Here is a 17159-nt window from a genome sequence, read left to right as displayed (position 1 = left end):
TGACGTGTTAGCCAGCATCTTAACAGTGCTTTTCAAACACATCAAGTTATGATGACTGGAAAAATGCACCCATTTTTCTTGTTGAGACTTGCCCACTTATTGATGTTGCTTGTGTAAGGAATGTAATGTTGGACCGTGGTCTAGATGAGACAATAGAGGAAATTAGAAATTAAGCAATTCTAGTTCAGTAGCCTGGTACTCTTAAGTACTTGGAGGGAGGAAAATAAACAGTCTGAAATGAAAACGTGTATTAAAAAAAGTATAAATTTCAATTGCATTCATAATTGTGGCATTCTTGATAGTAATGGTATAATTGTCTAGATTGTGTTCCATTATAACCCAGTTTCCACACATACATAGCTCCATGATATTTTTTTCCTTTGAAGTGGCAATAAAGTATGGAATGGCAGGGAGGGGGAGGAAAATACAAGGAAAATCGCTCATGTTTTTGGTATTTTTACTCACTAATAACTTAAAGGGATGAACCAAAAAATTCTCAACTTATTTTGTGGGTAAAGTACTTTTTGAGGAAGGTGGTTTCATGTTTGAAAGGAATAAGTGAAAATCAGTTGTGAGCATGCTCATTGTATAGCTGTTACAATTTTTGAAGTCTAATGAAACCTGTTTTCCATTATGATCTCACAAATATATATTTTGTCTGCCTGGCCAGGGACTGTTACTCTCATTCTGCTAGTGGGACAATTTGCAGGAACGTGATTGTAAATGTCCCAAAAGCTGAGGAGGGGAACAAGCAAAATCTCCAAAAAGTCTAATTTAACATTAGGGTAAAAGACAAACAAGTGCAAAATTCAGTCATAAAAAATTAATATCTTGCTGGTTGAAGGGGATTTGAGCAGTTGTTTGTTTTTGCTACATTTGTAATTGGTTGTACATCCTAACTTTTGCAATTTAAAAAAGAATCTTTTGCTATTAGGAAAAATACAACCCATTATATGCATTGCTACCCAGCCTTGCAGAAAACTTTCTCCAGCAGCAAAGGTTTTAACTGTGAGTGATGCATCAATATGAAAACTGGAACCCATAAATCACCACTTGTGCAGCATAACTGTATTTAAGCAATAGCAATGATGGATTTGTAAATTTAGAAAAGACTCAGGTGGATTTTTATCACCATGTTGTAAACTTTGCCCATAGTTTGCACACCTCTGCTCTATACTATGGCCCACAGGCCACATCCGGCCCGCGGGATGGTCCTGCCCAGCCCTTGCGCTCCCAGCCCCTCCCCCACAGCCACACCACCACGGGGGCAGCGCTCTGGGTGGCGGGGCTGTGAGCTCCTGCTGAGCAGAGTGGCAGCATGTATAGCTCTGGCCTGGTGACGCAGCTCCCAGATATGCTGCTCTGAGCAGCATGGTAAGGGGGCTGAGGCCAGGGGCTGGTGGGGGTCCTGGGGGCAGACAGGGGACAGGGAGCAGGGGTCGGTTGGATGGGGCAGAGGTTCTGTGGGGGGTGGTGGTCAGGGGATGGAGAACGGGGGGGTTGGATAGGCATGAGGTCCCAGGGGGCCTGTCAAGGGGTGGCTGGCTGAGAGCAGGGAGGTTGGATAGGGGGTGGGGTCCTGGGGGTCGGTTACGGGCGGGGATACTGGGAGGGGGCGGTTAGGGGACAAGGAGTGGGGGGGTTGGATGGGTCAGAGGTTCTGAGGGGGGCAGTCAGGGGGCAGGAAGTGGGAGAGGGCTGTTTGGGGAGGCACAGCCTTCCCTACCCAGCCCTCCATACAGTTTTGCAACCCCAATGTGGCCCTCAGGCCAGAAAGTTTGCCCATGCCGGTATAGAGGCAGCCTAAATGTTAACAGTAAGCATAACCAACTGTCTTTCATTTTTTACGTGGATCCTACAATATCGTTTATACTTTGGTATTTTGGCTATTTTTTGTTCTAAATTCATTCAAAGAGATGAAGAAATGGTATATGTAGTTTGAAGATGACCCCCTTCCCATCAACCAAAAAATCTGCTATCAAAGGAATGATGTGGCTCTCCTCCATTGGGATGATGACCTTAAATTTCCCCTCAGACCAGCTCTCTCCCCTTCAACTCTTACCTTAAAGAATTGGTCGAGTCAGTATGCGGCCAGACCTAGTGCTAGTCCATCTTCCCACCAAATGTTGCACCAGGAAATTCCAGTTCCAGGCCTAAACAACCCCCAACTATGCAATTACAGATAATGAATCGTATTAGGAGCACTCCCCATTATGTACTTCACATGAATACCCTCCACCCTGCCCACAATACCAAACAGAAGTGGCAGAGCAATTGTCTACCATATACCTAGAGTTTTTTGGCTTTTATTCCAGATTGACCTTTCTTCCCATGGAAGGAAAATTTGTAATCCATGGCCATCTGCATTGTAAATATTTTGGAAAGACACAGATATGTTCTGTTGGAATGAGTTCTCAGTGTAGTTTCAAAATACAATGCTCCAAACTATTCTATGATGCATTAAAATTTCAGAAAGCAAATTTAAATGCATCTAGCTATTTCAGTTTATATCATATACTGTGTGTGTGACTTCACTTTGCAATATGCAGATATCAGAACACAAACAGTTTTATAATTTTTGGGATTTATTCATAAAAAATTCAAGTTGTATATTGTAGCCATTCAAATCAACATGAACGGGTTTGAATGATCTACTAATTATTGAATGTATATCACTTTTGTAGAATGGCTAATTAAATTCCTTGATGTTTAAATATAGATTTTCAAAACTATAAATGTGTTTTCCTGCATAATTACTCCCTTTAATTAGAATTACTATAGCTTGTATGCATCACCTCTTCCAACACCTATGAAGGATTTGTGTGGCGTCATAATTTTAATATTCTTTGCTATCGGGAATAATATTGCACGGCAAATGTGCATAGAACTTTATCTTGACTATGTCTTCTTAAAGATTTTTTTTAGGGTTCTTTGAAATGTCTGAACTACATTCTCAAAAAAAAAAAAGGGGGGGAGAGTGCAAGGGGAAAAACATAAAAAAAAAATCTGCATTTTCCTTATTTCTGAATCTAAATCTAATTTCTGTTCTATGATAAAAGTACCAACAATTCTCTTCTGTGTTTACATGCAGCCAGGAGCTATGGGCGGAGAAGAGGTAAATAAAATAAAATAAAAATGTGTCAGAGGTTTTGCCTGCCAACTTAAGGGTGGGAGAAACAGATATTTAGTGCTGTTCGTGTTATGACAATATAATATCAATTTTTCAATCTCTTTGGTTCATCAGCTGCCATAAATATCTCAATTTTTTTTTACTTTTTCAAAATAAAGCTCTTAATTCTCATAATTTAAAACAGTAAATGATAATTTCTAACCAGTAGCTTCCAGTTTGTTGCTTAAAAATGATTCTTATGTTGTTTACGTGTTCTGTGATTGATATGCTGCTTTTAATATTGTTTAGTGCTCCAAAGGCGAAATGAGTTCAAATTCTCATTGTATTTTTTGAAAATGTAATGTTAACTGGTTCATTGCTAAGCTTCAAAAGGAACACTTTTCTGCATAAGTCATATTTGTTTTCTTTCAGTAAATAAAGATACTGTCAATGCCCACAGTGGTCATCTTTCTTAGTATTACATACCTGTAATTAAACAAATGAAGGTAAACTTGATGAGATGTAATACAAGTGTTTAAATTTAAACATTCAGGAAACCTTTTTCTACTTTGAAACTGAAAATACCTTGCAAAGATAGTACATCATCTATCATAAAGTGCTGCTACATATTTATTCTTGGTGGACAACATCAAGCTTGTTAACCACCCAGCCCTGCCCAGCTCCCCCTGATATCTTTAATTTACTGTGTATGTAAATAAACAGTGCTGTTGTGCCATGAGGTGTATTACTGTGTAACTATCTTGTGCCTCCTATAAAGAGCTAGTGCTGTGTGTCTAGTTAATTTTTTAAAACAGCTTTATGCTAAAGAGAAGCTCTTAAGTTTATATGAGCGTATTGATTGATCCTAGGATGGTTTCTAAAAATTTTTTTGTCTTGATGAATTGCTAATTCAAACCCTACACATGTGGTATAAGAGAAGACCGGACATGAGTCAGATGACAATGGTACACATAGTAATTTGAGTGAGAGCTGACAACTTCAGTGTTCGTAGATCCTTGAAATAAGAACACTGCTATCGGACAGTGACTTTTAACTTTTTTAAGTGAATTTAAAAGACATGAAAATGAGCAATTAATATCAGTGGTACTAGTCAACAATAATTAAAATAGACTGCTGGTAAGGAACTGTAATTCTGAGGCTTGAAGTACTGATTTATTCCAGTTCCAGGGTTTGAACCATCTTTTTACTTAGCTAAACTTTCAGAAGTTTGAATGACCTTTTAAAAACCATTTTTTCTCTTTATTTAGAAAATCTTTTAAGGGAAAATATAGATTTTTTTTTTAAATCTACAACAGCAGTTAAAATCTTTTTCTTTGGCTTATTGAATATAAAATACAGTGCTGTGGATTGTAGATTTTGGCACCTATAATTTGGAAATACTATCTGTTGTGGATATTGTAACATATTGTGTCCTTATTTTTGATTACATAACACTGAAATAATTTAAAAATGCATTTTAGTTGTGTCTAAGCAGTGAAATATATCACTGACTATATCATGGTGGAGTATTTTATTTTTTTGGGTGCAATCCAGAGTTTTGCATTATATTGTGAAAAAAAACTGAAGCCTTAGGTGGACAGATCAGTAAGTTGGTAGAGACTAGACAGATATGTAGATTGCACAAGCTTGTGATTTTGAAATTATGTAGGGAGACAATCTTGGCCATAGAATGTGATTACATTTAAAGCTGGAATTTTTAGTAGGCTTTCGTAACTAGGTGTTCATCTTGCATTTTTTAATTTAATATCTTTGTCCTCCAGGGAAAAAATCTCTAGTTAGATGGGCAATATATCAATATGATGAACCCTTCAATGCATTCATTCACTGCCACAGTACTCCTAGTCTGTTATATCATGTTCCTGAAACAACCATTGTTATGTATTCATAAAACAAGGATATGGAACAGTGGGGCCCCATCTATGCATGTGAGCACTGGGAATGCAGAAGAAAGTTTATCTTTTAAAATTGTGGAGAACCCTCCCAAATTATAGCAATTAAAACTTAACCAAAAAAAAGTCACTTTGATAGCATTTAACCACTCTTGTGTGTCTGGGCAGAAATTACAATTTACATGTCTCATTGGGTGAGTGGAAATCCTAGAATGTGGCACTAACTATGGTGATTGTGTGACAGGGTATACAATTAAAGCACTATGAAACTTGCAGTAAAGGCCAAAAAAACCCCCAACCTTCCCTGCCCCCCAAAGTTCTAACAGTTGTGACTCCCAATATCCTTTCTTCACCTAAGATCTTTCTTCATCTCATCTGTTTCTTCTTATGTGAAATACTCATACTGTAATTGGTGGAGTAAAGAACTGTTTATTTTTGTTAATGAGTCTTGCTCTTTAGATTTCTCCTGAAATTTGCATCCATTTTTTTCTGTCTTAGTCAACTGCCATTCTTATACATGTAAAACTTTTCTGCAGAGGCTATTTTATTTATATATAAATTTTATATATAAAAATATATAGATAAAAGCTTTTAATGAACCCTCCCAAAATTATAGCAATTAAAACTTTCTTAAGTTTCTGATCTATTATTAGAGAGACAAAGTGGGTAAGGTAATATCTTTTATTGGACCAACCTCTGCTGGTGAAAGAGACAAGCTTTCAAGTTATACAGCGTTCTTCATGTCTGGGAAAGGTACTCAGTGTCACAGCTAAATACAGTAGAATCTCAGTTACAAACACCAGAGTTATGAACTGACTGATCAACTACACACCTCATTTAGAACTGGAGGTAAGCAATCAGGCAGCTGCAGAGGTGCACAAAAAACTAAAAGCAAATACAGTACTGTGGTGAACATGAGTGACTAAAAACGAAGGAGAAAGTTTAAAAAAAAATTTGGTAAGATAAGGAAATAGTTTCTGTACTTGTTTTTCTTTAAAATAAAATGGTTAAAAGCAGCATTTTTCTAATGCATAGTAAATTTTCAAAGCTGTATTAAGTCAATGTTCAGTTGTAAACTTTTGAAAGAGCAATCATGTTTTTTGTTCAGAGTTACGAACAACCTCCCTTCCCAAGGTGTTTGTAACTTTGAGGTTCTACTGTACAAGGTTGAACAGCTTGTTTAGCATAAGGAATTCAAGTTGAATGGTCTCTTACAATATGTTAAGCAAGCAGTTAATACTTATGCAGCCTAGGAGAACAGAGAGTTAAGTGGGTTATAAAATGTTGTACTGAGCCATAAATCCAGTATTATTGTTAAGGCTCATCTTTCAAAGGGGTTGTGCAGGTTTCCTTTGAGGATGAGGACAGATATATCAGATAGAGAGTGATCATTTGTGAAAAGTGTTTGCCTATGGGTGATATCGTTTTTGTCTTAATTTTCTGTTTGAGTTAATTCGAGAGCATTTTGATTGTCTCGTTTCACCCACATAGTTATTGAGGCATTTAGTGCACTGGGTGAGATATTCCACATTTTATGACAGACATGTGAGGTGTAAACAGCCCGCTTCGCATGTAAGAGACCATTCAAACATATTAACTTCTTATGCTAAACAATCTGATCCACCTTGTAGTTAGTTGTGACAGAAAACCTTTCCCAGATCTGAACAAGAGCGCTGTGTAAACTCAAAAGCTTCTCTCTCACCAGCTGAAACTTGGCCAATAAAAGATACCACTTTGCCAGCCTTGTCTCTGTTTTATAAGACTGCTCAAAGAATGCCAATGGATTAGTGAAATATGATTTCTCTTTGCAGAAGACATGCTGGTTAGACCATGTCATGTCATGATCTTCAAGGTTTTAATTCTATTTTAAATTATTGTTGCAACCAACTTACCAGGTACAGAAGTAAGATTTATTGGTCTGTAATTTTCTGGATCATCCCTAGTGCCTTCTTAAAATATAGGTACAACATTTGCTAATCTTCAGTCATCTGTCATAGTAGCTGATGCCCTGTTTTTGCTACTAAGTCAGTCACTTTATTCATCCGATGCATCTGACGAAGTGGGTATTCACCCACGAAAGCTCATACTCCAATATGTCTGTTAGTCTATAAGGTGCCACAGGACTCTTTGCTGCTTTTACACTTCATTCTTGATTTCCTTCAGAACTCTTGGATGTATCATCTGGATCAGGTAACTTATTGCTTTTTAGTTTAACTATTTCCAGAACCTCTTCTTCTGACACCTCAATCTCTGTTACTGCCTCATTATTGTTGTTGTCTTCATCAAACAATTTTGATGAGATTCCTGTCCCAACCTATTATTTTTTTGACAATTGCAAGGAAATAATTTAGTTTTCCAGCATTATCCTTCTATTCCTTAATTGCTTCCTTTATCTATCCCATGGTGGTCCAGCATCCAGTTAAAGCAGCAAAGAATCCTGTGGCACCTTATAGACTAACAGACGTTTTGGAGCATGAACTTTCGTTGGTGAATACTCACTTTGTCCAGTTGTTTGCCAGGATTTCTACTTCTGATATACTTTCTTGTTTTTATATCTTTAGTTATTTGCTCTTGAAATTGCATCTTAAGCCTCCGAATTTCCTATACACACATCACACGCATGCAACTAAATCCTGTGTGTTACTTCAGGCTAAGTCAAGAATAATCTCTCCTGTTGTGTTCTCTAAATCTATCAATTCCATGAAACAGTTGTTCAAGGTTTTGAAAAATTGCTTCTCTAAACCTCGTCTCACTGTAACATTCAACTATTACTGTTATATTTGACTATATATGGGTAAAGTCCCCATTATAGTTTTATTAGACTTTGCCTCTTTGATTTCTATCAACATTATATCCTCAGTATCTTTTTTTTTTTCCTCCTCTGGAAGATGTTAATATAACCCTGTTAGGATATTTGTATTCTTATAACTTGGGATTTTTATCACCATTAGAATATTTATCTTATTAGAGTATATGCAATCTTTTAGGTTCAGCATTTCTGCTCCTCTACCTTCTTGACCTAATCTGTCCTTCCTGTATAGTTTGTAGCCAGGTATTGCAGTATCCCCTTGACATTTGCCATTTCACCATGTTTCAGTGATGCCTGTTATGTCAGTCTTTTTTCATTGCCTGACATTCTAGTTCATCTGTTTTTGCCTTTCAGCATCTCATTTGTATGTAAACATCTATAGTTTTTATTTTCAACCAAGTGCCTATTTTTTATTTATTTTTAGTATGAAACCTTGTTAATTTAACAGAAATTACCTTTGATCTTAACCTGTCCTTGCCCAATTCAGTTGTAATTTCTAACCGATCCTTTACTACTAGATACAAGGGATACCTTTGTGCTGTTGACATCCTTTACCTGACTTGAGTGCTCCTCACCACCTATTGGCTTTCTTTTAAGCTCTCTCAGTTCCTATTTTTCTCCATTCTATACCTCCCTACTTCATTAATAACAATATGTACCATAACCACCAACTCCTTCCTAGCACTATCTGGAAGTCTGTTTAGATGTCTCATGAGATGCATCTTTGCACCCAATAAAGAAGTTAATGAGTGTTTCTTCTGGTCACTGCATACCCAGCTATCTATATTTATAATAATCAAATCCTCTACAATATGTGTTCATCTTCCAATTAGAAATCCATCCCCTAGAGCAACTGCCTCTCTGTGAGGGAAAATTTAGCCACATCAGAGTTTGAATATGGGTCCCATCTAAATGAGGGAGTCCTTCCATTCCATCTAAATCTCTCCCAATCATGAGACTGGCTTCTTCAGTTGCTCAGGGAAATCGGTTCAGAAGTGGGCAAGCTCTATGATGTTCCTTATATACAGACCCTGCATCCCTCTGCTCCTCCACTTCTGCAACTCTGGACTGCAGATATGCTGTACTTTGGCTATGAGAGTCATGAGCTGCTTACATTAGGTGGGCACAAGCCACGTAGTTATTTGGCCCTCATTCTTTGCAGTAAACTGGATAGTACCCACCCTGAATATTCTGCTGCTGGTCTACTACTCTCATGGCCAAACTGCTTACATGGAGTGTAAGCAGATCATTTTCCTTGCCAAACCCATTAACAGTGGGTACTAGCTTGAGCTAGGTGTAACTTTTCTTCATGTAGAGAATAAGGTGTGTGTTTGTTTTTTTTAGTGATTTATCTAATTGTTTGATAAAGGACTCTTAAAATAGTTTAGCCTGCTTTAAAAAAAAAAAAAAAAAAAAAAAAAGCTTCTTGCTAAACCACGCTACCCAACTTCTACTCAGTTCAAACTCCCCTGTGCTCACTTGACATTGACTGTTGTTCTGGGTCTTTCCTCACTTGAATTTCCTGAAGGACAAGGTGATAGTCACAGCTTTTTGGCATACTTAAACTTAGCTGGAGAAAAACACTAGAAAATACGTTGTAGGGAACAATCCGGTAGTGGAGTAGCCTAATGATCTTGTGTCTCTCTTACAGCATTAATTTCTAAGAATCAGTGAAAATATTTTTTGTTGAAAACTTCACAGTAAAGAGTTTTTGAAAGGGTATGTCTTAAATTTAAATCTCACTCACAAGGCTCTCTGAGTAACGATGGTAGACAGTGTAAGCAGATCATTTTCCTTGCTTTCATTTGTTAGCCATCTATAGTTAATAGTTTCCATATTTATAGCTGCAACATTTATCTCAAGTTAGAAGAAATACCTATTTCATACTTAAAGGTTATCCAACTGTAGCTTTGGGAAAATGTAAATGACACCTATAATAAAACACTTGCTTGAAGGCTGGTTATTGGCAATAGTCGAATGTCTTTAACAGAAGAGTCTGTGTTTTAAGATAGTGAGCTAGTGATAGTTGAGAATTTTTGTTGCACATTTATTTTTGTAAATTGACTAAAAATAAGGAAAGAAAGGGAGAGTGGGATTAAAAACACAACGGCTTTAGCAGTGTGCTTATAATTACATTGAAAGATATTTTACCTACCTACGTAAAAACCGACCTATCACTTCATTTTATTACAAAACAAAGGCAACTGTAATCTTGCACACATTCAATAGCTGTTTTTATAATCTAGATAGTGATAGGCACGAGCATATGAGAGGGCTGTGCTCTTGCATCTTATACTGTGAACATGACCACACATATTGTTTCCTACCACCAGCAGTCCTACTGACGACAGTAGGACTGATGGTGGTAGACACCATGTGTGGTACCATTTGCAGTATCTGGCCTTTACTGTTAATTCTGTTGAAGTAAAACATAACTTTTAAAAAGGCAGATTTAAGTAGGCCTGGCCTCTTAAAGGAACATTTATTTTTCCAGAAAATTTTAACTCTAGAAACTCCCAAATCTGTTACAGGTCGGTCGTCACTCTTTCCTTTTGAAGATGGCTTCCTAGACGACAGTCACGGTGATCAGTCTTTATCATCGGGTCTCAGCTCTCCAACTCGCTGTCAGAATGGTGAAAGAGTGGAACGCTATTCTAGAAAGGTGTTTGTTGGAGGTCTGCCTCCTGACATTGATGAAGGTACTGTGAATCCGTGATGTGTACAATTGGTAGGGGTGGGAGTTGGTTTTCTATTATAAAAATCCTCGCTTTTCATACCTATGTGGCTGGTAGTGTGTTGTGATATTACAAAGGCAACTTGAGTTTGGGAATCTGCTTTGAATTTTTGCAGATTGCGATAGGTTGGAAGAGGCTGGCAGCCTCTGTGGAGGAGTGATGGATTGATATGCCCTAGTAAGCACGTAACCTCCACAGGAATGATGTGTGTCTATGTATATAAAGTGTCTACGTACATAAAGTGAAGAAATTGATGGAAATATAGGGTTAAATGGTGAAAGCCCTCAAAAGTCCTGGACTATTTCATCTCTTTTTCACAGGGGGGCGGGAAACAGAAAAATGGCAGCCTATACTTGTTAAATATGTCCATTATTGTAATAAAAATAGGTTTTAGTTAGTAAAATGACTCTCCGTTTACTTGGGTATTTCTAACAGATGTTTACAGTGAATCAGTTTGTAAATGTGACCTGTTTAAATATCTTTTGGCAACCAAACTAGGTTATTGTCAGCAATCATAGTTTTTTGCATTGTGTATATCTGTTTTGTTAATAAAACACCTATTTTCACCACAATCCATTGTGGATGTTCTTCAGTTACTGCCTACCACACCAAGAATCCACTACTAACTAAGCATGTACAGGAATTTAAGGATGCATCACAAGGGAAAGAGAGGCTTTTTTTGAAGCTGAATTTGTAGTAAGCTTTTTGCCAAACCATGTAATACCTTAATAAAGAAATAATATTAAACATCAAACGTGAAAACACTGCCCTTCAGACCTTTCTTCTGATGGATGGGTTGCTAATATCTGTGTGGTTGTGATTATATTCAAGTGTGTGTTTGAGAAAAAAATAGATATTTCTGCTAAACCAGTGAGACAAAATTTAGTTCTGGTGAATCAGGGCTGTTCACATAATGTAAGAACTTAACCCCACCTCCTCCCCCGTGCCCTGTATTCCCATGGGACTTACTTTGACCAAAAGGTTTGAGTCTTGAATTTCTGTTTAAGCAACTCCAACGGGAACAGAAGCCAGATTTCCAACCTTTGCTGTGAGTTACAGTTCATAAAGCTCTATTGGAATGCATAGTGCAGGGAATTTTTAAAAATAACAAAATCTTGGTTTAGACTTGGGCTTTTTGTTTCTTAAGAATAATATTCCTTCTATAAAAAGAGTTGCAAAAACATTTCAGAAAAGTTAGTTCCGTGCAAAGCAAACAGCCTGTAAATGTGGAATAAATTTTTCTTTCTTTGGTTGGTTTGATTTTTTGGGAGTATGTGTGTCTGTATTTAAAACAGTGATTTTTAATGTTTGTTTGGTAAGCTAATTACTCTTAACCACAAATATCTAGAGATAGGCCTCAACCAGAATTCAGGGTTCAGATCAGTGTTTGCAGTACACCCTTTCTAATAGATCAAATGCAGTTTCTGATTCTGAGTATTCCATGCTTTGAGAAATCTCAGATCCAGATTTTGAATCCCTGATGTCTGGGAGTTAAGATGGTTCAGATTCATCTTGTTTTGGTTGTTTTTAAAAAAATAATGTGGCAAATCTGTATTAAGGCTTCTGGTTTTCATCATTACTACTACTGAAAATTCTGTCTTGTAACAGTGCTGTACATCTGCTTTTAGTCTGTGAAGTGAAAGGCATAGTGAAAGGCAAAACTAGTGGTATTTAAGCAACAAAGTATAGTAGAGGTAAAAAAGGGTATTTATTTCAAGAAGGTTCACGTATTCATCATTTCACTTTTTCCTGTTTTTCAATAGCTTCAGAAAATCTCTAACATTTTCTTAAGCAAGAATGTTTGTTTTGCCACTTTTAATCTTCAGATTTTCTTTAAGATTCCTTGTTTGTTTTTGTAGATGAAATCACTGCCAGCTTTCGTAGGTTTGGACCTCTTGTGGTGGACTGGCCTCACAAAGCTGAAAGCAAGTCATATTTTCCACCTAAAGGTAATTAGCTTAAAATAAGTCTACACAGGCTGTTCTGGAACAAGCAAATGCCTGCTTCTGCTTTAGAAACATTAAATCCATTAAAACAACCAGCTTTGACTCTTTACAGTGGTTGCAGTCTCTTTCAATTAAGATTCTTCTGTAGATACCTTGTGTATAGAGGGGGGGAAATTGCAGTCCACGTAACAGTTTTTTTTCAACAGTGAATCTATGAAGTCCCATTTGAATTGTACTCTGCTAGTGGAGGTTACTCAGTTTAAAGAATCAGGAATTTGTATTTAAGCTAGTTTTATTCTAGGGGGAGGGTTGTAAAATTTCCCCTGCTAATTGAGCTCTGCCAGTTAGTAGTAACAATAAGAATGTTAATGTAAACAAGGCTTCCATGGCCTTGAAGTTTTTGAAACAATGTCATTTAGACCAGTTTGGGGTTGGGGAGGAGGTGGTTTGGGAAAGTTTCTTTGCTTTATACATTCCTTCTTTTATTGAATACCCACAGCTCCTGCATTATACAGCATACCATCTGTAGCCACAAGGGTGGGTTAGCACCGGGGGTGAAAGTAACTTACAGGACTTACTGGTACTGCCGGAGTCCTGAGGGGCGGGTGGGGGCGGGTTCATCCAGAGGAGGCATGGCCTCTCAAGATTTAAAGGCCCTGGGGAACCAGGTGTGGCTGGGAGACCCAGGGCCTTTAAATCAACCAGGGGCTCCCAGCTGCAGAGGTGGCTGGGAGCCCTCAGGGGCAAACTAAAGGGCCCGGGGCTCTGGCCACCAGGGGGAACGCCAAGCTTCGCAGGGCTGGGGCAGGGATTTAAAGGGCCCAGAGCTCCTGCCGCTGAGGGAAGCCCGGAGCCCTTTAAATCCTGGCCGCAGCCCGACCGCCAGAGCCATGGCTGGGATTCAAAGGGCTCTGGGCTGCCCGCAGCCATGGCCCTTTCAGTCCCCGCCGTGGAAATCGATGAGGTCCAGCACGGCGTACTGGCTCTTGCCGGTATATCAGACCGGACCAGCTTATTTTCACCTCTGACTGTGCGTATGTGTATGAACGTGTCACAAACAATGCAGCTGCAGCCTGCCACCAACCAGCAGCGACCCCAGCAACCCGCCCCTGTGGGCTGCTGCCTGCAGAGAGCCAGCAGGTGCTGCTGGGCTGGGTCTGCCAAGGAGTAAGTAACCAAGGCAAAAACCGCAGCCAGCCAGGCGGGGGGGGAAGGGGAAGTCAGGGGTGAATGAAGGACAACTGGAATAGCCTTCATGAAATATACAAGATATTTAGAGAAAGTTTTGTCAATTTCAGCCTCTGCAGGCAGGACAAAACAAAAAGAGATCTGAGATTGCACCCAATGTCCTAAGGACATTTCAGGTGTTTACATCAATATATAAAGAGGGGGGATTGGAATGAAAACTACTATTTCTTTCAAAGGAGGCATGATAATTTCCCTGAATATTCAGTTTTCCCCTCTCATCCCTTTGTGGTTTTGCCTATGAGGGCTATTTGCTTTCCCCGTGAACCTTTAGTTGCTTTAGCAAAATTGCTTTGCCCAAAATAAACCCTAATCATCATGACACATCTTTCCACCATGTTCTCCATGTTTTTTATGTTGTATTTTTTTTAAACAGTAACATTTCAAAGAGGATCTTCAAGCAGTTTGAACATCACAACCATGATCCTCTGCTGGGGACGGAATGGGATAGATTTGAACTTGGAAATGGTTCCTGATTTTGATTGTGTTTAGGACATCCCCTCATCCCAGGGGCAGAAAAGAACTGCCCCTGCCATGGTCACACACACCCAACAACAACTTGGAGTGAAATAAACAAGGATGCCAGAAACTGCTCTTAACTCTGGGCACTGAACTGCACAGGGAACAGCTGAGTTTAAACTGTTCTTTTGCAGGCAGCAGCAGCAGGCATCTCAGCCAGTGTCCCTATTGCAAGCTAGAGCCTAGAGGAGAACCCCTGCTGGGGGTGGGGGGGGGAGAGGAATGCAGAGCCTTATCTGCAGCCTGGCTGGAGGAAGGGGAGGGAGGAGTGGAGAAACCAATGTGACAGTGAGTTTTCCCCTTCCACTTGCTTTTATTAGCTCTGGATTTAAGCTGTGCAGCCAAGTGCTTGTATTTGTTGTGTATATTAATATTGGAGAGATCCCCTCATCCTGGGGACAGAAAAAGACTCCCCCTGCCATGATCAAACACACCCTCCCCTCGACCCCCTCCCCCCAGCTACTGTGAGTGAAATTAACAAGGATGCCAGAAACCTAGCCCTGGGGGCTGAACCATCAGGGAATAGCTGAGTTTAAACTATTGTTATGCAGGGAGCAGGCTTCTCTCTCCCTCCCTCAGTCTCCTTTTCTTACCGGTCCCCAGTATCGGCCCGTTGGCCCTTACCAGTTTACTTTCACCTCTGGTTAGCACTCATATTCTGAGATCCTTCCATTCTCCTCTGGCCATGAATATTCACATTTGTTCTTAAGGCTGGTTTGGCAGCACATTGTACTGTGTTTGGTCATTGAGCTATCACTCTTACTATATTTTTTTTAGATGCACTTTTATGTGCAACGGCTACTTTTACCAGAAGTTTTTCAAACTGCTTGAGGCATGGTAACTTCTTTCTGACAAGTAAGTCTCCTGCAAATACCATTTAGGACATTTCTGTCTCAAAAGAAAACTACTGTCAGTGGTTATTTTAGAACATCTGCTTGTGGATAAGTAAGATGAAGTGAACATATGCTTTTGAATGTAGTTCCTGAAAGTTGCAACTGACTAATGTAGTGTCTTACACAGGTTTAGGTTCTTTCTAGTCAGAGTTCCTATTCTAGCTTTAGCTAAGAGGTAAAATGAGCTCCTACTTGACCTGATATCTCCTAGACCTCCACAAATTGCTTTACTGTGACTTTGTGAATAACTAATTTAATTACAAATTTGTTGCAGATTAACATGAGACTTCATTGGTTAGGATCAAATTTGTTCTGTATTCCGGGAGGCTAAATCAGTCTACTGTCAGACTTGTAAAAATGTTTTTGAGTAAGATCTATTTTTGTGGAAGACAATCCAGCCTCTCTTCTATTTCTGTCATGATTCTATTATGGGAAACAGCTTTCAAAGCCCCTGCCAGTTGCTCTAGAATGTCTGTCTGATAGTGCTAAACAGTCAGTCCCAACTGTTCCTGATTATTTATAACTGGCTTCAGCATTGTCCCTCCAGCATGCCTGTCTTAAGCATTTACTTGTGCTCGTACTAAGCCTGTTCAAGTATATTTGACTTACAATATACTTGTTGACACCCTCAAATAATTCTCATAGATTAGTGATGCATGACTTTCCTTTACAAAAGCCATATTGACTCTTCCCAAACATACTGTGTTTATCTGTGTCTGATAATTGTGTTCTTTACTGTAGTTTCAACTAATTTGCCTGGTACTGAAGTTAGCCGTACTGGCCTGTAATTGCCAGGATTGCATCTGGAGACTTTTTTTTTTTAAATCTGCATTACATGAATTATCCTCTAGTCATCAAGTACAGAGGCTGATTTAAGTGATAGATTATATACCACAGTTATTGATTCTGAAATTTCATATCTGAGTGTCTTCCGAGCTCTTGGGTGAATACCGTCTGGTCCTGCTGATTTATTACTGTTTAATTTATCAGTTTGTTTCAAAAACTCCTCTATTGACACTTCAATCTGGGACAATTTCTCAGATATGTCATCTAAAAAGAATGGCTCACATGTGAGGATCTCCCCTATATCCTTTGTAGTGGAGACCAATGCAAAGAATTCTCTTAACTTCTCCACAATGTCACATATGATGGATGGCCTTCTGTGTGGCACTCTCAGTTACTGCAGTATCAGAAATGGGTGGACTCTGAGTCTAACTGGTTTGAACCTGCAAAAAAGTTCATGAAGTTTTCTGGGTGATCCATCTGCTAGTCATGAGTCTATGTAAATACCTGGCTAGAACCTGGCCCTAGAGTGTAGGGTACTGTCAACGTAGCCTACTGACACTTATGTGATGGCAGAGTATTTGTAACAAAAAAAACTGCAGGAAATTCTGGTCTTGTTCATCAGACATGACACTGAAAGGACTGAACCATGTATTTTGTCTAACACTACAAAATACTGTAATTGTATGCATATATTTTAAAGGGTTTTCTAAATTTGGTATCGCTGCATAAATGAGTAAGGATGCATCTGGCTTCTATTTTTAAAACAGTTTGGCTATCAATCACAAGTTCACATTTATGGTTTAAAAAAAGAACAAAAACAAAAAAACACTGGAGTAAAAAACCAACAATCTATATAGTATGCATTTTGTCCTTGATAAATGCAGACTCTAGATTGCTGGGGATGAAGGTAGTTGTGATACACAGCTGTTTTGTCACTAAATGTGTAGATTATGCATTTGAACAAGAGAAGCTGTTAGCAGCAGCTGACAATGTGTGTAAGAGGCTATTTCTAGTCCCTTACACATTTAAATTACTGCTTTTGCATGGCATTTTTCTGCTTTGTGTTGAAATGCTCAATGCTGTTTTTTATCAGTGCCTCCCATGAGGTGAATCAAATGCTTTGCTTCTGAATAAGGCCAAATTATTACTCCTGCCTGAAGATTCTTTAGATAACTTGCATACTTCATAACATATCCTAAACAAATGT

General features: G+C 38.7%; 1 protein-coding gene across 8 annotated transcripts in view; it reads left to right on the top strand.

Annotated features, from left to right (window-relative positions):
- Nucleotides 1–17159, top strand: part of CPEB3 (cytoplasmic polyadenylation element binding protein 3) — a 180652-nt gene that overhangs the window by 115073 nt on the left and 48420 nt on the right. For 6 of the 8 annotated variants that reach the window (XM_030571296.1, XM_030571292.1, XM_030571298.1 and 3 more), the window contains 3 exons: nucleotides 3092–3115; nucleotides 10360–10527; nucleotides 12423–12512. In XM_030571296.1, the coding sequence (XP_030427156.1) occupies nucleotides 3092–3115; nucleotides 10360–10527; nucleotides 12423–12512 (282 nt within the window). The remainder of the gene's footprint in view (nucleotides 1–3091; nucleotides 3116–10359; nucleotides 10528–12422; nucleotides 12513–17159) is intronic. The other 2 variants (XM_030571299.1, XM_030571297.1) reach the window with 1 other exon arrangement.

This window comes from Gopherus evgoodei, chromosome 7 (assembly GCF_007399415.2).
Source record: "Gopherus evgoodei ecotype Sinaloan lineage chromosome 7, rGopEvg1_v1.p, whole genome shotgun sequence".
Taxonomy (NCBI): domain Eukaryota; kingdom Metazoa; phylum Chordata; order Testudines; family Testudinidae; genus Gopherus; species Gopherus evgoodei.
The sequence above is the reverse complement of the archived record's forward strand: the minus strand, read 5'-3'. Positions and strand labels throughout refer to the sequence as shown.